Source organism: Paramormyrops kingsleyae, chromosome 7, assembly GCF_048594095.1.
Source record: "Paramormyrops kingsleyae isolate MSU_618 chromosome 7, PKINGS_0.4, whole genome shotgun sequence".
Classification (NCBI taxonomy): domain Eukaryota; kingdom Metazoa; phylum Chordata; class Actinopteri; order Osteoglossiformes; family Mormyridae; genus Paramormyrops; species Paramormyrops kingsleyae.
The window spans coordinates 17142273-17166940 of record NC_132803.1 but is presented as its reverse complement, the minus strand read 5'-3'; the positions used below and the strand labels follow the sequence as shown (position 1 = coordinate 17166940).

General features: G+C 43.6%; 2 protein-coding genes across 6 annotated transcripts; one reads left to right on the top strand and one right to left on the bottom strand.

Annotated features, from left to right (window-relative positions):
* Positions 1–112: 112 nt before the first annotated feature.
* On the top strand, positions 113–10914 carry gfm2 (GTP dependent ribosome recycling factor mitochondrial 2). Of its 3 annotated transcripts, none has more exons than XM_072714423.1 (21): positions 113–206; positions 406–478; positions 590–671; positions 806–851; positions 1280–1377; positions 1885–2010; positions 2317–2405; positions 2775–2863; positions 3155–3215; positions 3413–3592; positions 3856–3936; positions 4192–4340; positions 4439–4579; positions 4947–5046; positions 5135–5324; positions 5660–5736; positions 7281–7419; positions 7503–7676; positions 7814–7929; positions 9254–9436; positions 9579–10914. In XM_072714423.1, the coding sequence occupies exons 2-21, from the start codon at positions 419–421 to the stop codon at positions 9705–9707; spliced, it is 2310 nt and encodes a 769-aa protein (XP_072570524.1). In that variant the 5' UTR covers positions 113–206; positions 406–418; the 3' UTR covers positions 9708–10914. The 3 variants fall into 3 exon arrangements, with proteins under 3 accessions (XP_072570524.1, XP_023678954.2, XP_072570525.1); XM_023823186.2 differs by having other exon boundaries at positions 185–258; XM_072714424.1 differs by having other exon boundaries at positions 192–211.
* hexb (hexosaminidase B (beta polypeptide)) lies at positions 10240–24096 on the bottom strand. 3 transcript variants are annotated; one of them, XM_023823188.2, is made up of 14 exons: positions 23663–24094; positions 23329–23474; positions 23119–23184; positions 22204–22250; positions 21960–22070; positions 17794–17895; positions 17097–17229; positions 16690–16870; positions 16186–16272; positions 15913–15985; positions 13303–13483; positions 12213–12303; positions 11383–11487; positions 10240–10485 (listed from the first exon to the last, which is right to left on the bottom strand). In XM_023823188.2, the coding sequence occupies exons 1-14, from the start codon at positions 23905–23907 to the stop codon at positions 10422–10424; spliced, it is 1632 nt and encodes a 543-aa protein (XP_023678956.1). In that variant the 5' UTR covers positions 23908–24094; the 3' UTR covers positions 10240–10421. The 3 variants fall into 3 exon arrangements, with proteins under 3 accessions (XP_023678956.1, XP_023678957.1, XP_023678958.1); XM_023823189.2 differs by lacking the exon at positions 13303–13483 and adding an exon at positions 14299–14473 and having other exon boundaries at positions 23663–24092; XM_023823190.2 differs by lacking the exons at positions 10240–10485; positions 11383–11487; positions 12213–12303 and adding an exon at positions 14299–14473 and having other exon boundaries at positions 13309–13483; positions 23663–24096.
* Positions 24097–24668: the final 572 nt, after the last annotated feature.

The window sequence follows — 24668 nt, the reverse complement described above, 5'->3', positions numbered from 1 at the left end:
AATTTACTAGCCTTCTTCTTTAAACACTTAATGCATGACAATAACTGTCACATAGTCTATCCTTATACATTCAAAATATTTTAATGATATATAATTAATTTCTTTATTACAGTTTCAAAATATCTAAGGCCCAAGCTCCGGAACCAAGAGAGCAGTGTGTGGAGAAATTATTTAGAGAGTGCACCGCTTCACATGAGTGAGATGAGGTCAGGTGAATTGTATTGGCAGCTTACAGATTCTTTATTTAAATGTTTAGAGGTATCCACAACTTTAAATTGTTACACCGGACAGTTTGTCGACAGATTGTTGCTGTTGCGTAAATGTCATAAATCTTGACGGTGAAGTAAAAACGAAGCATTTTTTCGTTGTTCGTGTCAATTTGTGATATATATTTTCTATTTTAAGTGACCTGTGACTGATGATGCCTCTTACAACAGCGGTGGCAAAGACTCTAAACTCTGCCGCTATACTTGATGTGGTAAGGAAGACCATAGATTTTACCATGGTAACCATGATTAGACTTTTGAGGTGTCATATTACTGATTTATATATTTCTCTCTCCCATTGTCTATTATTATTCTTATTATAGTGTTCTCACTGTTGGAAGTTTAGAGCTCAAACATGGTGCAGGTGGAGGTTACAAGGAAAAAGATATTACAGTTTTCTACCAGGTATGTATGAATGTTGTCCTTATATGATATGCATGTCAATAGGAACTATCAGGTATTATATCTAATGCTATTAACATTATTATATAGCTGGACATATGGATTATATTTTTGATGTTTGTTACTATGATTCACAGATGATGTTAAGTCAGTGCGATCAGTGGTCAATCCGGATATATCAAAGTAAGTTGCCGTAATATTTCTTAAATGGCTAATCTTTGAGTTGAATTTGTGAAGTAGGTGTGATAACACCAGAATTCTTTTTCCATTTTTTTCCTTGATGAAGTGCATTATTTGTGAACACCAATCCAATCATGAAAGTTATATTGCAATTCTGATATCAAGCTTGTATGAATGACTAGTGATATATGACGTATTATTACTTTGATTAAACTTTTGTTTTGATAAGTTCCTGTGCTCAGAGATCAGACACAGTGTAAACCATTATTTTTACTGTGATAACACTCTTCTTATCTATTACTATGATCAGAATGGTTACTTTAGTGATTCATGATTCCTGTGATCTGTTTGGTAAGCCTCGTACTTGTCTTCATTAAACCGTGTTTCAAAATTTTGAAACAGGGTGGTTGTTGCTCTTGCTTGTGTTTTAGAATCCGCAATATTGGTATCATGGCTCACATTGACGCAGGGAAGACCACCACCACAGAGAGAATGCTGTATTACTCAGGATACACCCGGTCATTGGGAGGTGTGGGCACCATTCAGAATCAAGTTATACAGCAAACAAAATACTCAGACTGCTTATATTCAGTCCCCAAAATTCAGAATCATCATTTGTGTTTATTTTATGTTTAATAGTTTAACTTTCATCCAAAAGCTTTCATCCAAAGCTGGGTGAATCTTTATACATTTAACAGCTGGGTGTTAGAACTATACAATATCTTGCTTAAGAATTCAGTAAGAAAAACTTTTTGGGCCCTGGAGCTATTAACTTAAAGTTCTTAACCACAGTAATGTGTTACCATTTTGTTTAATTTGATCTGAAATATGAAAACAAGCAGATGACGTTTATAATACAGAATTGTAAACTTGAACTGGACTTGAAACTGGGTGGGTAGATAAATAGAAAATCTACTTTAAAAATGAATGCAAAGAAGTATCAACATATAGATGTATAGCTCCATTAATTGCAATTGTTCTGTGTTTTTACTATTCTTTTCTCAATTAAATAATAGCATGTTTATTTTTACTGTAGATGTTGATGATGGAGACACTGTAACAGATTTTATGGTTCAAGAAAGGGAGAGGGGAATTACAATACAGTCTGCTGCAGTCACCTTCGATTGGAAAGACCACAGGATCAATCTCATAGACACCCCTGGTATGGACTCTTTGTGCCTGGGAAGACAGGTAGCAGTAAGGAAACAACCTGAAAGAAGGAAAAAGTTTGAGTGTACAACTGTTCACTGTCTTATATGCTTCACATTACCTTCCTGTTTTAGCCCCAGGCAGACCGTAATTGCACTTTCAGTCTAGCGACAGCTGCAGCTTTAACTCTTGCATAATTAACTGCATCCGTGGCCAAGTAGTAAAATTTGCCCCCTGGTGGACATTCAGGTCACTGCGACTTGGGCCAGCCATGCAACTTCGTGTTGTGATAAGCACGGGCAATACTGCGGTTTTCCAGGGCACGTGGATTTCACGCTGGAAGTGGAGAGAGCTCTGCGGGTCCTGGATGGGGCCGTGGCTGTGTTTGATGCTTCAGCCGGAGTGGAGGTGGGTTAAGCCAATATGGTCAGTCTCAACATCATCTACGTGTGTGTTGGCGTTACTGTGGATATGCAGTGAATCCGAGACAGCGTTACACTGCCACTCACCTCCGCTTATGGCAGGTCTTTTGGGTAACCACTGAATGAAGGCAACAAAGGTAGTTTTAGTTAGTTGATCAGATAGTTGATGCTTTTACACCGTTTTTTCCCCATTGATGCAGCTGGTCAGTATCCTGGGTAATTCAGATTAAGTGGGTTATATCTGGGCCAAATCTGTGAGTTTTCAGCCCTTGTGCGTAACCTCTAAGCTGCTGACTGCCCATTGAAATGTGACATTTCAATGTCTGTGTGTGTCCGTGCTGTGGGGTGACAATAGGCCCAGACCCTAACAGTGTGGCGGCAGGCTGACAAGCACCATGTGCCACGAATCTGTTTCCTGAACAAGATGGACAAACCGGGAGCCAGGTCTGACCCCTAACCCCTGACATTTGACCTCCCCCTTCATTTCATCACATTCATGTTTGTCATTAATTCCAGTTATTGTGATGTTTGTTTTATTTCACAGCTATAAATATTAGTCATCTTATAATGCTGATAGCTTTTAAAATCAAGCATGATTTTAATCACCGTTTATTACATGTGAAAATATAAATTGTTAATATCAAAAAATCGACAGACCATTGAAATAATATTTTAGAAAAAATTCTAAAAATATGTATTTTTTAAGTCAAGATTTTATTATTATTTTTTTTTTAGCTTAAGAGATTCGGTTGAGAGCATAAAGAAGAAACTTAAAGCCAATCCAGTTATTGTTCAGGTAACTATTTTTAGAATACCAAAGAAACTAAATTAATTCTTATGTCTTGAACTGTTTCTTAATGTTTACAATGTGAATGAAAAACAGATGCAGAAGATATTCTGATTTCACGTGAGAGAGAAGTTTTACTGATTTTAATATACTGCTGCCCTTGTTTTACTGAAATAACCTGGAAATTAGTAACACTGGTCCTGCAGATGCCCATTGGCAGAGGTAAAGGCTTCACCGGATTGGTTGATTTAATCACCAGTCAGCGAATGACATGGCATCAGTCTGACGGTGATGGTCGGGTATTTGAGACAAAACCCCTGGACTCGTCAGACGACCCAGAATTCCTGAGGAATGCCAGGGATGCCAGGAGTAACCTGATTGAACAGGTTAGCAAAACAGGAAAGTTAATAATTCTGCTGGAAATTTCCTGCCATTCTGACTGGGATACCATGCCAGCTGTAATACGATATATCCTGTTGGGAGACAGGCTGGTCTCATTTTTTAAGTAACTGCTTTGCCCCTCTTTGTCACTTGATCCATCTTCATAAGGATTTGTATTAAAGGAGATTTTGTCACTCTGATTCCTTCTGTTAATGGTGTAATGTAAAGAATATGTCGAAAAGAACTTCACGTTAAGTGACTTCTACAGGTTGCAGACCTGGACGATGAGTTTGCCGAGCTGTTGCTGGGGGAGTTTGGTGACAACTTTGACGCTGTTCCACCTGGAAAAGTAAGCAGTGATGTAACACTGAGACGTCCCCAAGTCATGTGACTGGACTGTTTATAAGTATGAGGATGTCCGAGGGCCATGCTTTGTCCCTTATGTCTGTGGGTCAAACATAACAGCAGCAAACTGAGTATCACCACTCTTGTGTTGTTAATCCCCTTGAGTAGTGGGACTAATCCATAACATACCCCAAGCTGGTAAAGGCGTGTACATTACACTGCAGTAAGTGTACAGCCATCGCACTGTGTCTGTTCCAAGCTGCAGCAGGCGATCCGGCGGGTGACCCTGTCACAGAAGGGCGTCCCCGTGCTCTGTGGAAGTGCCCTGAAAAACAAGGGAGTGCAGCCGCTGCTCGATGGCGTGACGGCCTACCTCCCGGCACCCAGTGAGCGCCACCACGACATGCTGTGAGTCTGCGCCCCCTCTCCCTGCAGGTGCCCCAGCTCTGCACAGATCCCGTCCTCCCCATCAAAGCCTCTGCTCTCTTCTTTCTCTCATCCTGTAGGCGATGGTACAATGATGACCTTTGTGCCCTGGCCTTCAAGGTGGTGCATAATAAACAGCGGGGGCCCCTAGTGTTTGTCCGCATATACTCAGGCACTATGAAAACCCAGTCTGCCGTTTACAACATCAACAGGAACAACACGTATGACACCTTTCCCTGCAATAAATGAAGCTAATATCTCATTGAACTGTACTGAAGCTGAATATTCATTCAATTTATATTCATTGTAAAATCACTTAGCTGTGGGGTTATTCTATTTAAATGACTGAATAACTTGAAACAACTTCTGTTGACATGGACTGGTTTTGCTGTATGGGAATCCCACTACATATTCTTGTATTTATGTGAAGAAATGAATTAGCAAGTCAATCAAGATTAAAAAGGTATCTGATACTTAATCTGCTAATATAGTCACGTCAGTATTTCATTGACGGCATATAAATGAACTGGCGGTTTGTGGCGGCCTTCCGGATGCTAGGGGCCTCTTTGTGCTTGTGCACCTGTCCAGGGAGCGGATGAGTCGCCTGTTGGTTCCGTTTGCAGACCAGCACGTGGAGATCCCCTCCCTCATGGCCGGAAACATCGCCCTGGCGGTCGGCCTTAAGCAGGTCAGGTCCCTCGGCTCGCCCCCCTGCCGTCGTTGGCTCGAAGATTTCAGCAAACAGATGCCTTATTTGTCACACCCCACCCCCCTAGACTGTCACAGGAGACACTATCGTGGCCTCCAAGGCATCTGCATCTGCGGCAGCCCACCGGGCCCTGGGCGATGACAAGCAGCCTGCAGACTCGGATGAGAAGCCCAGAAGGCTGATCCTGGCTGGGGTGGAGGTCCCAGACCCAGTGTTCTTCTGCACCATTGAACCCCCAACTATGTCCAAGCAAACAGGTAGGCACCTGACTACGAAGCACCACTGCTTAGACCAGTGTTTCCCAACCCAGAGCCTCGGGGAACCCCGGACAGTCCACGTTTTTACTTCCTCTCAGCTCCCAGCGCACCTGTACCAGGTATTCAGTGTTCCTGATTGGCTGGGAGCAAAAACGTGGACTGTCCGGAGTTCCCCGAGGGTCTGGGTTGGGGAAACACTGGCTTAGACATCACCATTTTTTTTTTTTATACAAAATCCAAGTTCTCTTCAGGCACTCTGAACTAGATTTCTTCTTCTTTCTGTGCATATGAATTCTTTAAATGTAACAAAACCTTTTTTTTTTTTTTTTTTAAAGACCTTGAACATGCTTTGACCTGTCTTCAGAGGGAAGACCCAAGTCTCAAGGTTAAAACAGACCCAGACTCTGGACAGGTGGGTATACGTGCTTCAGCATCAAGATAGTCTCGCATAAACGGCACTCAAACAACCATAAAACTCAGAGCACCAGCAATGTTCAGAATTTCAGTTTCAGCCCTAAACTCCCAACAGAAAGCAGTTTGTTTTATGGTTTATTCCATGATCAGCCACTAGAGGGGACCCATAGCATTGCAATTCTTTAGCACCATATCTAAACATGTACATCTACAAAATATCTTAAAATGTCTCATATAATTATGTTTTTTCTAAACTGGCTCGTAATAGTATTTGTTGGCAAAATCAATTTTCCTATGCCAGTTTGGTCCCAGTGTTACTGGATAAGAGGTGCAACTGTATTGTTTGCGTTGCCAGTGTATAAGCAATGAAATGTTATTTCATTATGATATAAAACAAAAAGGTCAAGAGAATTAGATTTCTGCATTCATCTAAACATGTACATCTACAAAATATCTTAAAATGTCTCATATAATTATGTTTTTTCTAAACTGGCTCGTAATAGTATTTGTTGGCAAAATCAATTTTCCTATGCCAGTTTGGTCCCAGTGTTACTGGATAAGAGGTGCAACTGTATTGTTTGCGTTGCCAGTGTATAAGCAATGAAATGTTATTTCATTATGATATAAAACAAAAAGGTCAAGAGAATTAGATTTCTGCATTCATCTAAACATGTACATCTACAAAATATCTTAATGTCTCATATAATTATGTTTTTTCTAAACTGGCTCGTAATAGTATTTGTTGGCAAAATCAATTTTCCTATGCCAGTTTGGTCCCAGTGTTACTGGATAAGAGGTGCAACTGTATTGTTTGCGTTGCCAGTGTATAAGCAATGAAATGTTATTTCATTATGATATAAAACAAAAAGGTCAAGAGAATTAGATTTCTGCATTCAGTTTCTAAAAGATTTCTAGCAGAATACTTGTTTAGCATAATTGAATGTATACCAGTATTCTGTTTTAGTTCAGCATGTTATGTACTGGTATTTTCATAGAATAATAAGTTTGTCATTTTATATATTTGCTTAGTATATTAGTAGAGTTATAGTGGATATTAATTTACATATTGAAACATTTGTATTTGTCTGGCTTGCCGCCTGTCACAATTCTGGCCACAATAACAAAAATATGTTAAAAATTAACCAAATTGTCCACGATAAAATATGCACAAATAAGTTTGTTTTGGAGACGCAATATAAAACCCAACCTTGGGATCCTGTGAAGTTTGTGTTATTGTATGTTATGACATGGCTTGAACTCACTACCGACAAGTGCGACTCAATAAGAACAACAGCACTGTAGACAAACATCAGACACCAGAGAATACATAAAGTGTCAGATTCACAGCATTTAGTGCATAATTATCGTATGAGCAGCCAGCTTGCCTCTGGGGGAAAAAAAACTGTCCCAGAATTCTCTGGTCTGAGTGATGGTCGTCTTATGCTCTCTGCCGAAAGGGAGGGGAGCGGAGAATGTGGCTGGTATCCTTCACGGTGCTCTCTGCCTTTCTGCATACACCGTCTCCCCCCCCCCCCCCCCCAGACGATCCTCTGTGGCATGGGGGAGCTTCACATCGAGATCATCCATGACCGAATCAGGAGAGAGTATGGCATCAACACCTACTTGGGCCCTCTGCAGGTCGCCTACAGGGAGACCGTTCTCCAGCCAGCATCGAGCACAGGTAGGCCTCGTGCTGGTACCTGCCTTTCCACGTCTATCTGCCATTCTGGTTCCCGAAACCACACACCCTGCAACACCTTACAGACACCCTAGACCGAACCCTGGGAGACAGGCGACATGTGGTGACAGTGAGCCTGGAAGTCAGTCCCCAGGAAGACGCTGTCAGCCATGTGGCCTTCGGGGAGGGTGTGGGGGACCAGCTGGCGACTGAAATCAAGGATGCCGTGCAGAATGGCATACACAGCGCTTACCTCCAAGGTAACCGAGTCCGCCGTCTCCATGGCTACGTGACATCAGTGCTCATTGTTGCCCCATGTCAATTCGCAAACTGCAGTGTTGAATTATTGATTCATGTTGGTGTTGAAGCGGTTGTCATGAGACCCTGTCGCACCCAGGTCCACTGCTGGGATTCCCCGTGCAGGGCGTTTCCACGGCGGTGCAGGCCGTCAGCGTGCAGTCCGGCACCTCTATGGCCATGGTGTCGGCCTGCGTGTCCCGCTGCATGCTGAAGGTAGGGCCTGCATGCTCAATGCTGCTAGGGTTGACAGGCTCTTGTCGCATTGTGTTACTCTGTTATTTAGCATGATCCCATCCTCAGCAGTGCCTGTTTTATAGCCCTCATGCTAACAATGGGCAGCTAAGTGGTGTTCAATACTACTTATGAAGTTCTAGAACATGTGGCATGCTGTATATACACTGCCTGGCCAAAAAAAAAGTCGCCATTTGAATTTTTATCAGCAAATACTTAAGAGCCAATGACTGGATCATTATTACAGCTCAGCTACGTTATGCAGCAATAAAGTGAAGTCAGCTGAGAACCTGAATCTACTGAATGTCCAGGTTACACCTCCATCCATCATCAATGGATTTTTTCTTCCCTGTTGACATGGGCATATTCCAGCACAAGAATGCCAAGATTCATTGGGTTCGAATTGTCATAGAGTGGTTCAGGGAGCATGAGGAATCATTTTCACGCGTGACTTGGTCACCACAGAGTTGTGACCTTAACCTCATTGAAGGTCTTTGGTATGTGCTGAAGGAGGCTTTATGGAGGTTCAACTCACTTGTCAATACAGGATCTCAGTGAGAAATGAATGCAAATCTAGATGAAAATAAAGGGTGAGATGTTGCATAAGCCTGTGGAAACAATGCCATGCCAAATGTGCACCATAATCAAAGCTAAAGGCATTTAAATGCCGACTTTTTTTTGGCCAGGCAGTGTGTCATCGCCGTCCATTGAAAATTAGGCTTCTCCAAAAATCCATTATTTCAGGAGCATAAAAAACAATGTATGGAGATCCTCAGCATCACAAACAGAAAAGTGAGTCAGTGAACAGCTTTTCAACAGACTTGTGTCAATTGTTGTCAGTGAGGCAAATATGTCAGTGTCAGCAAGATCCAAGCTAATCCCGCTTTATATATTTAGTTATCAGTGATGTTAGCTATCTAGCTACGTTTTGTTAAAATTAGTAATATAAAGTAATCCATACAAACGTTCACCATGAATACAAACATTATCTAGTACAAACATTAATACTAGTTAAATACTGACTTCATAAAACACCTTTTCATTGGTCTATTAGGTGTCAAATGCTATCAGTAGATAGAGAATGGGTGTGTTCCATGATCTACAGTAAAAGTCATCATTGTCGAAAAGTGAACACGTGGTTTTCATCAGTGATGATATATTATCCATCTTGTAATGACTGTTTTATGTAGGTTGATGTGCACTATAGCAGGTTTGGTACTGAAGAGAGATGAACATTATAGTCCGAGGTGGGCAGTACTAGGGCGTGTCAGCCTGAGGGGCCGAAGCCCTTATTCGTTGCCCCCAGGCCATGAAGCAGGCAGGGGGGCAGGTGCTGGAGCCGCTGATGAGCCTGGAGATCGCGATGGTGGAGAGCCACCTGAGTGCCGTGCTGGGGGACCTGGCGCAGAGGCGCGGCAGCGTGCGGGACATCCAGAGCCGCCTGGACAGCAAGGTGGTCTTGGCCTCTGTGCCGCTGGCGGAGACCATGGTGAGCGGAGCACAGGCTCAGTGCGCCAGTAACGTCTGATATCAAAGTGGATTGAGTGTAAAGTCACACAACTATATCCATTGGTGTGAATGGTGGAATAGGCCCAACGTTGCGTTACTGAAATAGACTGTGTCGTCTACAGGGTTACTCCACCGTGCTGCGCACGCTAACGTCAGGCAGCGCCACCTTTTCCCTGCAGCTGGACAGCTATGCAGCCATGAGCACGGAGCAGCAGCGCACCCTCATCAACAAGATGGCAGGCCTGCTGTGAGAGCAGCGAGGCCGGGCCCCGCCAGCACCAGTGCACCCTCATCAACAAGATGGCAGGCCTGCTGTGAGAGCAGCGAGGCCGGGCCCCGCCAGCACCAGTGCACCCTCATCAACAAGATGGCAGGCCTGCTGTGAGAGCAGCGAGGCCGGGCCCCGCCAGCACCAGCGCACCCTCATCAACAAGATGGCAGGCCTGCTGTGAGAGCAGCGAGGCCGGGCCCCGCCAGCACCAGTGCACTCTCATCAACAAGATGGCAGGCCTGCTGTGAGAGCAGTGTGAGCCTCGCCTGCACTCTCACCCAGCAGAAGGACCCCGTCTCCCGTGTAAACCCTGTGCGACCGGCCAGGAGCCTGCTGACGCACTGCCAGGGCCAAAGCCTGCTGCGTATGTCTCACTAAATGCTGGACAAAGAGTACCAAGCATATTTATGCAGAACATCCAAAACCTCAGCATTCAAATTACCGCATACAATAAAATATTTGAAGGGTCTTCAACCAGTAACCCAGTTTCAGTGATTTCACATTTCATTCCATTTCCAACACTTATCTACAATTTTCTTTTATTTCCAATTTGTGGCAGTTGAAAGATCACAATAATGTACAATTGACTTGTTCATAGAATTTGAAAAATGTTTTCAAAGTCACATGATAAAAACTGCACAAGCAGAACATTGATTTGATCATATTGAATAGTGATTGTTGTAGTGTGTACGACCTACAAGCCTCTGTACTCATTTTTGCAGTATCCGATAAACAAGGGTTCAGCTGGGATCCCACGTCTTGCAAAGAGAAAAAGGAAAAGAGAAGTTAGATTCCAAGTTAGATTACAAAAATTTCAGTTGAAATGCTACACTTTTACACTGGACAGAATCTGCCTGTCTGCAGAGTCTGCTACTGTATGAAATCTCAAACAGACATGCTTATCAGTATGCTGGAATTGGAAGAATACATAGAATTAAGGGTATATATCAGAGGTTCTCCAAGCCTGGACCATGGTCTGGATGCGGACCGAACCGCAGGTTATTCTGGACCCAGGTGGTAAGCATATTGCCTCATGAGGTGCATAACTCATCATAATCCCCCCCCATGACAAAAGCATCGAAGCGGTGAGTGTTACAAAGTTCCCATTTTTGTTATATATTGATGTCTATATTGGTGGCTATTGTTAATTTATTAAAGTTCATGGAATGCTGTTTTGTTACTGAAAATTGTTCTGGATCTGATGGGGACCTTTGACCAAAAAGTTTGAGAAGCCCTGGTATATAGCATCTATAGCATCCTCCTGTACAGTACAGAGTGACAATGAGCCGGGAGGGACAGGCCATGGGGGGGGTGGCATGGTGATTTGGGGGGTGGGCCGGCAGGCAGGAGACACCCTGAACAGGAGGCCATTCAAATCCACACTCAAATAATAAGGGCAACTAAAATGCACTGATTCACTACATATTTCGTCTCCACACCCACAAACACACACACAGATTTGTTATGTATTTGTGGGGACTCTCCATTTATTTCTATGGGCACAACCCTAATCCATACTATGATAACCTTAACCCCTACCCAGCCCTAACCTTAACCATAAGTAACCAAACAAAATGCAAGACTTCTGGCATTTTTAGTTTTTTTGATTACTTTCACAGATTTTTATAAAACAGGGTGACGGGCAGCACACTTACTGCACCATGCGGCAGCGGTGCTCCGTCAGCCGGCTGTAGGCATCTTTGACGTCCTTCACATCCTTGCTGCTCCACAGCCGCTCGGCCACAGCACTGGCACGAGGCCTGGGGGGCAGACTCATGGTCAACACCGTCTTGTGGCATTTACATAAGAGAAAAAACTAAATACACACCAGGCCTACAAAGGCTCCTGCTACCTGCCAACACCTAATACTGCACTCTGTCCACAGAATCCGTGGATGAGACAAGTTTGTAAGTATGTATCATTTCTGTGGACTTTAGTGAAATTTAATGAAAGTTCTTCACTAGATTACATGAGGACTGAGTGAGTTTTGGATCTCAGTTCTATAGCATGACTTTAGGTCATTGGTGGTATCATCTCTAAAAGATCAAAAATTGCACTGAGTTTTGGAAATTTGCTCAAGTCACATTTTAGAGTGCATTATAGGCTGAATGGCACCTTGGGGAATTGAATCTGGGAACCCACAAACACTGGTTTGAGGTTCCAAACAAAGGTGGGTAGTTCACATAGTAAAGGTAAAAATCCACACCAAGATTTTGCTTCAACCAACCAGTTGGGCATTAATAGTCAAAGAGTAGTCAGCTGGTTGGCTGGAACAAAATCTTGGTCTGGATTTTTACTTTCTGGACCTGAACTACTCATCTCTGGTCCCAAGCTAGCTTAACTGTTAACATATTAATGTGCTTCTTTTACAGCTGAATTGCCAGCTCATGTAGTCAGAAGCCATGTGTTCACCCTGTTTAAGATGCAAGTCAGTTAAAAGCCATTTCAGCCATTCAGATAAGCTGCCCAATCATGCAAGCATTACCAGAGTCGTGGCATGAGATTGGTCGCATCTACATATTCTCCCCAAATGCAGGCCTCTCCACCTACTATCAGCTTCTTCTGGGCATCAGTTCCTAGGAGTTTTCCAGAATAAACCATTTTAGAGGACTAACCGAAGCAACGATAAAAGGCTGCACATGCAAAGTGAATCTGGAACAAAGAAAATTGATATTCTGATACAGAAAGGTGAAAAAAAAATTAGAAGTCATTATTTATTAGGTCACTTAGTTTGATTCCACATAATGGAACTTGCTTACAAATCAATTTGAAGAATTAAATGGCACTAAAAGCCTTGCATACGCTGTAGTCTGAGGTTTGGCTGTTAACATGGGCACTTGTTAGGCACCACAAGGACAGAGAGACCTCGAGGGCAGAATGCAGCAGGAGGGCGTCTGCTTCCGCTCTCCATGCCCAGCATGGACCCAGAAGATCACAAGCGCCATCACTTCTATTTCCCACACTTCCCGGTGTTATCGAAAGGTCACCACTCTGCAGCGAAACTCATCACCATGAAGGTTTTAATCCACATGGTGTGGAATGTTGGTTGGAAAATGCCATTTGTATGGTCTGTCTGTCTGCTGCAGGCAGGACTGTGGCCTGGATTTTGGCCTCAGAATATGGTGCCAGTCATACATTATCAGCATACAGGTTCCCTTTTATATAAGCCTAAGCGGAGTATGTATTTGACCTACTTACAACTCTTCTATTGTCACTGAAATGTGACCTACATAGATTTGGGGACAGTTCTGTTGGGGATTTTACCTTTAGCCACAACAGAACTTCTGTACCCAACACTACTCTAGAACCTAAGAACAACACACCAAGGTATAACAATCATTATTTAGTGTCTGAGCCATGACTGCCAGACAGGTCTCTATTCCACACAACATTATTATTATTATTATTGTTGTTGTTTAAAAAAACCCAATGCTGACATCATGGGAAAAAAAAGACCCAAAACTGTAAAAACTGAATAAATGTTAGCGTCTGTTAGATTTTTCATTGGGGAAAAAATGAAAGCTAGATGAATGCTGTTTGACAGCTGTAGTAATACGCTTCCATGCGCAACACACCGTTGAAGTTGTAAGGGTCGGTCTTGTAAAACTGTTGCCAGTCCTGTCCATAGGAGATGCGGTTCAGATACCAGGGGCTGGAGAGCAAGGCCTGGAAGCCTGCAGCCGTGACGGACGCCAGCTCTTTCTGGTACTGCTGCTCATTGCCCTTCCACACCTGGATGACTGTGTCGGGTTTGAGCTACAAACACAGCGGACACAGCGCCTGATGACTTGTGTATACCCAGTCCGGGGAGGTATGTCAGACTATGTCTCTACATCAGGCACATGCAGCATGTTAGCTATTCAAAGGGAAGGGCTTCAGTCTGCCAGATGGAACTGAATTATGGACAAAAGCCACTGGCCATTACACACACAGAAACTTTTATGACATCCCAACCTAGATCCATAAGCATCGATGTTAGAATTAGTTCCTCCTTTGCAGCTGTAACAACTGCCACTCTTCTGGGAAGACTTTCCGCAGGATTTTGGAGAGTTCCTGGAGTTGGAAAAGTTCCTATAGGTGTAATGGCCAGGTGTCCCTATACTTTTGTCCATGTACTGTATGTATGTAAGGCAATGTGCAATTATAAAGCATGCCATTCAACAAGTCAAAATCCACCGTATTGTCACTGTTTGTCTGTATGCGTAGTTGCTAATGGCGTTCTAAAGGTTTAAGTAGTAAACTTCACTAACTGGTATTAACTGGTATTATGAGATTTTGATCACTAGTCTATCCCACTTCTCAGTGCTCATCATAAGCAGCATTTGACAGCTGAGGGTAATTAAACCCACCACAGATTTCAAAGTTTCAAATTTTAGAATTCTAGCAATCACTTTTTTACCATTGCCCAAAAAAAAGCTTGGTTTTTATATAGACCCAGTTTATAGGATTCAATAATGGAAAGAAATACAGGTTAGGTTTGTGCAAGCAAAGAGGAACTGCAACATTTCACAATATTACTAAGGAAGTTCAGATAAGATCGACAAGACAAGGGAACAAAGAGTTTAACCGACCCTTAAAGTCGAGTGGCTCAACCATGTAGTATTTCTGCCAGTCCTGGCCGTAGCTAATGTAATCTAGGTACCAGGGGGCAGACAGGATGGTGGTGTAGCCAGCATCGGTTACTTTTTGGAGCTCCTGCTGATAGTTACTCCCTATCCACACCTCCACTACCGTATCAGGTTTCAGCTGCAAGAATCAAAACGAAAAACAGCTTTATCTGTGAATTTAAAGATGACGCTTTTAGCACTTTAAGGTTATTTCAGTTTCGGTTAACCCGAAATCGTGACGGCCATTAATCATGACACACCCCCCCACTGCCCGCTTGTTTGTCCCAACATTCTGGACTTTTGTTTTCCCATCATCCCAGGAAAGCCTTAAAATGCACATGCCTTTCATACACACATGTACAGTTTTACTATTGGGACACCATGACATCTGGAGAAATGTAATACAATTAAAATGACACCACCCCTATATCTTGGCCCATATGACAATTACAATCTATTATTGGATACTTTCAAGCCCCCCGCCCCCCCCATACATAATAAGAATTTTATCCATTCCTCCTTAGGGGCATTCAGCAGCTGGAGCAGCACATTGCATTGGCTGTGCCAGGAACCCACTGCTCCACTTCATCCCAAAGATGTCTATTGCGATTCAGGTCAGGTCTCAAAACAAGATTCTGACGTGCCTCAGTTTGTCATGCTGAAGCACCAGCGTCCCAGGGGACAGAGCCGAGATACTGCACAGCTGGGGGGGGGTGTTTCTCAAGATGCCGGGTGCACTGAGCACCTGAGGAAGGCAGCCGGCAGAAGGAGCCCCACACTAAGACACCCCTCCCCAAGCAGATCAGCTAAAACGCTGCAGTACAGCAGACTGCGTGTCAGCACCATGCATAATAAATTATTAGTGTTACTGATTATGATTATTATTAATAATTATTTGTTATTATTATCACAAATTATATTACCACAATATTCATAATATTATATTACACGTACTCTGTGACTGTGACTATTTTTACTCAATTGCTTGGTTGAAATAAAATCTTGGTTGGGATTTTTACTTTCTGGACTTCCTGACCTTTATTAGGGTCATTTGCAGTACTATAGCCACCATGTGGCGCAATTCCCTGGTGGCGATCCAGCTCACAGGATCCCCATTGCTGAGGACCCGAGCGGCTGGACCAGGCCAAGGGGACACGCGTGACACCTGTCTGCGGCAGACAGATGGTCGTGGTGGGACTGCACCGGGGATCACCACACCAAACAGGCTCCCAGGGCGTTTTGTCATGTGGTGGGGGGCGTGGTAACACGCTGCACCAGAGCATGCTCCCCAACCTGACCTGTCCTAACCTGAAGTGAACCATACACCTCTGGAAGAATCCCAATCAGACATCTTTGGTACAAAACTGACAATGCGTTCAATATGCTTCAATTCTACAGCTGATGCCCAGAAGGAAGAGTGAATACAAACTCCTCCTGTCTGGTAATAGAAAGTGATTAACGGCAAATCAGTGGTTGTTCAGGTCCAGGATATGGATAAAGATTAAGGTGCTAATGTTCTCTCAATCAATATCAATGGCATTAGTAATGTTATGTGTTTTAGTGAATGTTTTTTCATACCTTTACTCCATTGTCAAGTACTTCCTGCCAAATCATATAGCCTTTGCTGGTGCTGCTGACTATATCCAAGATCCTGGATAGAGAAATAAAGGAAAAAATGGTATTGGCACATTAGTTTGAATACAGATCCAAAAATGAGATCCAATAGGCAACTGCAATCAGTCCAGAGTCTTTTTTCAGACATAAATATATCCTAGATACTCTCAGTTGTCATAACTTTCCCTTCGTTATCATTATTATGGAACTGAGCATAAAAAACAGCAAGACTCTCACCTCTGGATATAGTAAGACTCAAGTTTTGTATAGTCCTCACCAAATCCTTGCTGTTGCATGAATTTCTGAATATCAGGGTTTGACTTCCTGTTATTCAAGCAGTAAGAGACAGAGCACCGTCACCTACTGATTCAGCAATTCCATTAAACCAGTTAACAGCATGACAACACAAAAAGGATTAACAAAGGACATAATCATTAAACAATGAAACTGCAGTCATGGCACTTATTGGCTATTAAGTAACAATCACTAACAACAAAGCAAACAGGCAAATGTTTTACAATTGCTTGACAAACTGACAAACATTATCAGACAACTACTTCTAAAGGCATTTGTCTTTTCAATGGGGTCTGCCTGAACATACCATGAAAATGGCTTTTAGTGGCAGGTGTTCAGCTTAGTTTTTTACGGCCCACAATGTCACTTTTGAATTTACAGGGACCTGTTTTATTGGCTGCATTACTGCTATAACACATCACCACCCTCTCTGGAAGGTACTCTCACCAGCAGGTGAAGTCCACCTCGTCTCCACCCAAGTGAACATAGGCGTCAGGGAACACCTGGCCCACTTCCTTGAAGAACTGGGCCATGAACTCGTATGTGGAGTTGAGGATGGGGTTGACAGGCCCAAAGGTGCCGGACGGAACGCCACCAGCATAGCAGGGAGTCAGGAGACCCGGCTGACCTGTGTTGGCAGTAGACAAAGTTTTCACCCTTTTCCTGATCTGAGAGCATAAAATCCGTTACAGTACCACTCATGCACAAACGAATGAAATGCTGCTTGTAATTTAAACCCAATTTATTAACTATTTATTTAAGGCCACTCTAATATTCATGATTTTCCTTCCTGATCATAAAAATATGCACATCATAGAGCAAGAAAAGAGAGATTAAAAAACTGTAAGCCACACCTTTTCCCCACGATTGAGTGTGTCCTGGAGTGTCAAACTCTGATATCACACGGATTCCCCTCATTCGTGCAAACTCAATGACTATCTTCACGTCTGTAGGAGTGTACACATGTGTGTACTGCTGATAGGAGCCCTGTGATAACAATCAGGGGAGATGCAACCTCTGTCCATTGGTTATCTTATCAACACTTTATCTTATATAGAAGATACATTATTATGCCATTAACCTGATCTTGCGTAAAGTAAGATTTCTTCCTGGTTGTCTCAATGTGACACGGTGAATGAGGATTACATACTTTATCGGGGATTGACATAACTGGTATGCAAGTACGCATTCACCTTTAAAAGCGATACGTCCAGCAATCGATTGTTGTAACAGCGCAAATATGTATGTATTTTATGTGCATTTCTGCCGATATGACAAGAAATTATTGTGCATTCTAACCTTTATATCCTAATTCATACTTCATTTGCGGTATACAGGTTAAAATGCACGATAGTTTCTTGTCATATCAGCACAAATGCACATAAAATACGTACGTATTTGCGCTGTTACAACAATCGATTGCTGGACGTATCGCTTTTAAAGGTCAATGCATACTTGCGTACCAGTTATGTCAATCCCCATTTATTGTCCTATAAGTACATCCTGTAAGTAAACATGCATTCAATGTGTCCCTGATGAAGCCACACTGACCTTACTGCTGAGCTCAGGAAAGGCGGTACTCTCGTAGGGGAAGGAGGAGTCATCCACGATGTGCCAGTGAAGAATGTTGAATTTATTAATGGCCATGGCTTCCTGCAAAGACACAATATGTGGTTTCACATCAAGATACCAAGGCACCACTGATACTCAGATACCATAGGATTATAATGGAAGTGCTTTCATTTATGTGTATATATACACACACAAGGCACAAGGCAGGGAAGCTGAACAAAGTGCCTGGTGGCCGGGCTTCCACTCATGGAGCCTGGCTGCGCGTAACCTGAAAAAATAACATGGGTCCACCCTGCTGTGGGCCAACCACTGCAGGGGGAGCCATGGGGGTTGGGTGCAATGTAGATCAGGTGGTAGTTGAAGGCAGGGGCCATGGCAGACTAACTGCCAGCAGCCAAAATTGGCTCTAGGTATATGGAACATAACCTCTCTGTCGGGAAAGGAGTCCGAGCTGGTGCAGGAGGTACCAAGATACCAACTACATGTAGTTGGGCTCAGCTCAACACACAACTCGGACTCTGGAACCAAACTCCTGGTGAGGGGCTGCACTGTATTCCACTCTGGAGTTGCCCATGGTGAAAGGTGCTGGGCAGGGGTGGGGTCACTTGTAGCCCCTCGGTTCGGTCCCAGTGTGTTGGAGTTCACCCCGTTGGATGAGAGGGACGCCTCCCTTCGACTTTGTGGGATGGACTCTGCTGGTGGGCTGTACATACGCGCCAAACACCAGTTCGGAGTATCCGGCCTTCTTGGAGGCCTTGGGGGGGGCTGCTGGGAGGTGCCCTGCCTAGGGACTCCATTATACTGCTGTGGGACTTTAATGCTCACGTTGGTAATGACAGCGAAACCTGGAAGGATGTCATTGTGAGGAATGGTCTGCCTGATCGTATCCCGAGTGGCACCAGAGCATCCAAGGCCGCAGTTTGATGATCGATTTTGTAATCGTATCGTCGGATATGCGTCCATATGTTTTGGACAATCGGGTGAAGAAAGGAGCCGAGCTGTCAACTGATCACCACCTGGTGGTGAATTGGATCTGATGGTGGGGGAAGATGCCAGGTAGACCTGGTAGACCCAAACGCATAGTGAGGGTGTGCTGGGAGTGTCTGGCAGAGGCCCCTGTCCAGAAGATCTTCAACTCGCACTTCTCTTCTCTCCTGAAGGAGTCAGAGGGCATGGAGCCTGAATGGGCTGGGACTCCATTGCTGAGCTGGCATTGCGGAGCTGTGGCCATAAAGTGATTGGTGTCAGTCATGGCAGCGATCCTCAAACCTGCTGTACAGGAAGCTGTCAGGCTGAAGAAGGAGGCCTTCCAAGCTTGGCTGGCTTGTGGGACACCTGAAGCAGCTGGCAGGTACTGGCAGGCCAAGAGGGAGGTAGCTCTGGCAGTTGTTAAAGCAAAAACTTGAGTGTGGGAGCAGTTTGGTGAGGCTATGGAGAAGGACTTTTGGTCAGTTTCGAAAAGGTTCTGCCAAACTGTCAGGCGACTCAGAAGGGGGAAGCAGGGTTTCACCAATGCTATTTACAGCAGGAATGGAGAACTGTTGACCTCGACTGGAGATATAGTCAGGCGGTGGAAGGAATATTTTGAGGATCTCCTAAATCCCACTGATACACCTTCCTCTGAGGAAGTAGAGCTGGAAGACTTGGGGGGGGGGGACACTTGTTGCCCATCTCTGAAGCCGAGGTCACTGAAGTAGTCAAACAACTACTTGGTGGTAGGGCTCCGGGGGTGGATGAGATCCACCCTGAGTCCTTGAAAGCTCTTGATGTTGTGGCTGACATGCCTCTTCAACATCGCATGGACATCAGGAACTGTGCCTCTGGATTAGCAGACTGGGGTGGTGATCTTTAAGAAAGTGGATTGGAGGATGTGTTCCACTTTAGGGAACACAACCTCCCTGAGAAGGTCTATGCCAGGGTACCTGAGAGCAGGATCCCCTTGTTGGTCAAACCTCGGATCCAGGAGGAACAATGTGGATCCTGGACCAAGTCTTCACCCTTACAAGGATACTGGGGGTTCATGGGAGCTTGTTCAACCAGTCTATCTATGTTTTGTTGACTTGGAAAAGTTATATGATCGTGTCCTTTGGGGGGTCCTAGGGCAGGTGCTCCAGGAGTATGGAGTACGGGGTCTTTTGTTGCAGGCCATCGGATCCTGGTACAAATGGAGTGAGTTCAGTTCTCATTGCCAGCAGTAAGCCAGATTCGATCCCGGTGGGTGTTGGACTCCGCCAGAGCTTTGTTACCAATTTGTTCCAAATTTTTATAGACAGAATTTCTAGGTATGGCCAAGGGGCAGAGGGGGTGCAGTTTGGGGGCCTCAGGATCGTGTTGTTGCTTTTTTCAGACGTGTTCCTGTTGGCTTTGTTGGATTGTGACCTGCAGCATTCACTGGGGCGGTTTGCTCAGGGTACCTCAGTGGTGCCTTGCAGGTCGGGGATTCGAACCTGCAATCTTTCAATTACAAGTGCGCTTCCCTAACCATAAAGCCACCACTGCCCACAGTGGGAGTAATGTGGACACTCTACTGTTCTGTTTTGGTGAAGAGGCAGATTAGTCAAAAGGCAAAGCTCTCCACATTGAAATGCTCCTCCGCATCGAAAGGACCCAGCTGAGGTGGTTCAGGCATCTGTCTCGGACGCCTCCTGGACACTTCCCTGGGGAGGTGTTACGGGCATGTCCAACCAGGAGGAGGCCCTGGGGCAGACCCTGGACATGCTGGAGAGATTATATTTCTCAGCTGGCCTGGGAACAGCTTTGGATTCCCCGGTGGAGCTGGAGGAGGTGGCTGGGGAGAGGGAGGTCCCTGCTTTGACTGCTGCCCCCATGACCAAACCCAGAATAAGCGGCGGAAAATGGATGGATGGATGTAATATTTCAACTTTACACATTCTATAACATGTTGGGTACACATCAAGATAATTTTTGTGACACGTTTATGATGCATACATCGCGCTTATGTAATGGCAGGGCAGTTATAATGGCTTGCATAAATTATTTGTCTTGTAGCACCAATTCTTATAACTTCATGATAAATTTACACATATTGTTTGTTACCTTTTACTTAACTCAGGGGTGGGGGACCTGATCCATAGAGGGCTGGTGCAGGTTTTTGGGATGGCCTCTCAATCAGCCAATAACAGTGGGTCTCCAGGATTGGAGTTGAGAACATCTCAAAAACCCACACCAGCTCTCCATGGAACAGGTTCCCCACCCCTGACTTAACTTGTTCCAATTTAGACATTATTCAGCATATCAGACAAAATAAGAAACCTCTTTGTTGAGTTTGAGTATCAGTGGTTATGATAAAAGCCAAAATGTTCTCATATGGTAATAAGAACACAACACAAGAGACACGATACAGCAATGAATAATAATGCATTATGGACTGAACCCTTTGCCCTTGAATGGAAGAAGATTAGTACTGAAAGACCCTTTTTAAACATGTACATTTGTACTGTGTTGACACAGTATGAAAATGTATGTCACGACGTGTTTTTAAGCACATATTTGAATAGTAATGCCCTGTAGGAAAGAACCGTGTTGACATGTATAGAGGGGAAAAAATACCGTGTTTAAATGGTTAAAAATTTCATGTCAAGATGCACTTTCTCTCGTTTTCTGCCCCAATAGCCTTCCATACTCATGACCTGCGCTGACGCAGAAAGTATAATCAAGATGCTGATGGAAAGAGACTGGGTTATACTGCGAATGTTGATTTTTAAAAAATAAATAAAAAAGGTAGTTCTCTAATATTAATTTTCTAATATTTAATCTAATAATAATTATAATTTTCTAATATTTTTTTTTTTTCCATACCTTTTCCAGGTCTGGAAAACATGATTTCTTAATTCCATGATTTTCATGACCGTACACACCTTGCTAAGAAAATGTTCAAAATGTCCAACCAGGCTATATATTTTGCATTTTGAAACTTGATGGAATAATTGTGCACTTAAGGATTATACTTTTAAAAACAGCTTATGTCTGGTTAATCACCAGAGACAGTACAACATTGCCAAAAAAAAGAAAAAAAGAGGAAGCCCAGAAGAACGCCGTGAGTAAGCGAGATCAAGCAGCTTCTGTATTGATGATGCATCTCTATCACCCATTTAATGCTGCATCCTTAGGGTCGACAATCTCACCAGATTCTCCAGAATGACTCTGAGGGGCAGGAAGTGCCGGGAGGTGTCCAGCAAGATGCCGCGGTGTGAAAACCGGGGAAAGTCCTGAATTTCCGTCTTGTTGATGGTCTTCTGTCATCAGAGAAAAGAACCGATTCAGTGCACATGGAAAATATTTCACTCAGTTTAATAACATGGTTTTAAAAACTCATAAAGTGCACATTTCTAAAACAGATTACTAGTGAGGATTATATACAGTACTTACTGCTCCATATTCATCATCATACACCAGCTGGCTGAACGTCTCCAGTCCTTCCAGTAAAACAAATATCAAATGTTATCCTAGACATTAAATCAAATGTAAAATACATATAGGGTCATTCTGGCTCTACTCAACAAATGGCCCACGCTGAACCACCTCAGAACTGAACCATTCTGTGGCATTTTGTCTGCCCCTGGGCCAATACGGAAAATCCAAAATTTCTCTGCCTTAGCCCATATAGTTTAGGAGTTACACTAGCTTGAAATTCAATGGGATTTTTCCATCACTTGCAAAAAACGCTTGGATGGCCATTTTCAGATGCCTATACCTTTGCAATGGCAACACCTAGGCACCTGAAAAAACTGAATATACAAGTTTAATTCTAGATATGTATGTATTTAGCTTGTAGCACGTACCCAACTTAGGAATCTTTCTCTAATCTGTCAGGGGCAGTAAAATATTGTCACTTTGTGTCATTTGAAAGGTCTGAATCAAGACCTTTCAAATGACACAAAGTGACAATTTACAACATAACAAGTGACAAAGTGACAATTTACAACATACAAAAAAAAAACCTGAATGGTGTTTTCTGTTTTAAGGGTTTGAGCTTAAAATTGTCAATAAAACCCTTAAAACAAAAATAAAACCCTTAAACTTACTGTAGTTGTTCATCTGTGGTTGTATTCTGTGGTTTAGACCTGATCAGATCATTTTTTATTGTCTGGATATGCAAAACCTTAGAATTGACAGAACTGACTTAGAATTGATTGTACTCGCTTTTTCACATGATTGCAAATACCATGAACCACAGATAAAGAGATTACAAGAAGCTTTACCAGTGTTTGTTTTGGCCTTGACATTCTTCTGCAGATTTCTGACAGTAAAAATGTCTTTATTGCTCAGGAAATTATTCCATACCTCTCAGAGCACCCCACACCTTCCCTGCTTTCAACACGGCAGTGTTCTCATTAACGCTGAGCTCATCTGTGAAACAGACATGACGGAAAAGTGATTTTTAACCTGCCTGGATAACACAGATGTAACAGAAGCCGTGCATTATTTATTTTTTGGGATGTCAATTTATTACTGTAATTCATCAGCAGGAAAGGCAGCCCTAAGGACACCTACAGGACTCGTCAGAGGTCACGCTGGGGTACTGCTCGCACTCCGGATCACTGGAGGTGATCCACACTTGTAGTTCGGACACTTCTGAGGTGTTCTCTACCTTGCCCTTCCATTGCTTCTTCGAGTAGCCAAATGTGTAGTCGAAATACCTGTGAAACATACTCAGCAAATGAATATTCACGTCACATCCTTAAGAAGGGGCACAAATTTGGTATATAAAGCTGTTCATCATGCAGTTATGGATTCACATTATCTGAGAGATAATCGATTCATTAATAAAATCAGCCACCCCATTAAACATTACTGTCACGCTTACTTACAGCAGCGCTGCACTAACCTGCGGAAGGCATTCTGCAGCAGGAAGCAGCCCGGGCCGGCCGATGACTTCGCGGAATGGACTATCTGGAAAGTTGAACTGCTGAGGCTGAAAGTAACCGGGGAGATCTTCACCTGCTGCGGCAGCGGCCACAGAGAGCCGTACTGCGAGTCGGTAAGCTCGGGCACGTCGGCTAGTCCATCCGGCCTCGCTTGACAGGCGAATGCCGCGATCACGAGCATCCCGAAGCGCAGCAGCACACTCATGTTTCTGTCTAACAAGTCATATGACTGATCACAACAACCCGCTATTCTCGCGTTTTAAATAGAGGAAACTGCCAGCCGCCGCTCTCTTTTTATCGCGAGAGTTGTGAGCCACCCGACAGTTGCGCAATGTGAGTATGACGTCTTCTACTTATATTTATGGACTTTCCTGGCTTCTAACTGCTGGTATCACCTGTTCCTCACGCTTCAGTCTAATCCAAAATGTGCAAAGTTCATTTATACTTTGTTCTTAGTCACGACACCAAATTTCCAGTAAAACTGGTCCTCCAGGAAGGCAGACACCGCGAGACTAGAACCAGTAATTCCTCTAACCAGTGTCACATATAGTAAGTGAGGTTAGATTGATTCATACGGTAGGCAGATAGTCTTTATTTCTGGCTAGCAGTTTATACCTCAAAATATAATAATATAAATGTAACAACAAGAACGGCCATGCGTTGTCTTAACTGTTTTGGTATGCTGTCATACCTGCGTGAACTGTGCATACTGTAAATCATTCTTGAAGAAAAAAAGTACTCCGTTCGTAAAAGCTCCATAAAAGTTTCAACTGATTAGATAAGGTGACTGGAGAGGCATCTTTCTCTATCCTGGTGGTCATGAAACCACTTTGTTTTGGAGTATGTATTGTGCATTATTATTTTGGTTGTGTTTATGCAAATACCTTACAATGGTGTGACATCCTTTCCAGCATGCATCTCTGCCTTGTGCCCCGTGCTGCTTGGGAAATGATCCAACTTGCTTCC

Bases quoted from the DNA above. Each gene is read 5' to 3' on its own strand.
- gfm2 (XM_072714423.1), top strand. From the start codon at position 419: ATGATGCCTCTTACAACAGCGGTGGCAAAGACTCTAAACTCTGCCGCT. The intron at 672-805 runs GTATGTATGAAT...TATGATTCACAG, and splicing joins ATATTACAGTTTTCTACCAG to ATGATGTTAAGTCAGTGCGA. The intron at 4,580-4,946 runs GTATGACACCTT...GCACCTGTCCAG, and splicing joins AACATCAACAGGAACAACAC to GGAGCGGATGAGTCGCCTGT.
- hexb (XM_023823188.2), bottom strand. From the start codon at position 23,907: ATGAGTGTGCTGCTGCGCTTCGGGATGCTCGTGATCGCGGCATTCGCC. The intron at 22,251-23,118 runs GTATGGAATAAT...TTTTACTGGAAG, and splicing joins GGTGTGGGGTGCTCTGAGAG to GACTGGAGACGTTCAGCCAG. The intron at 17,230-17,793 runs GTCAGTGTGGCT...TTGTTATCACAG, and splicing joins TTCCTGAGCTCAGCAGTAAG to GGCTCCTATCAGCAGTACAC.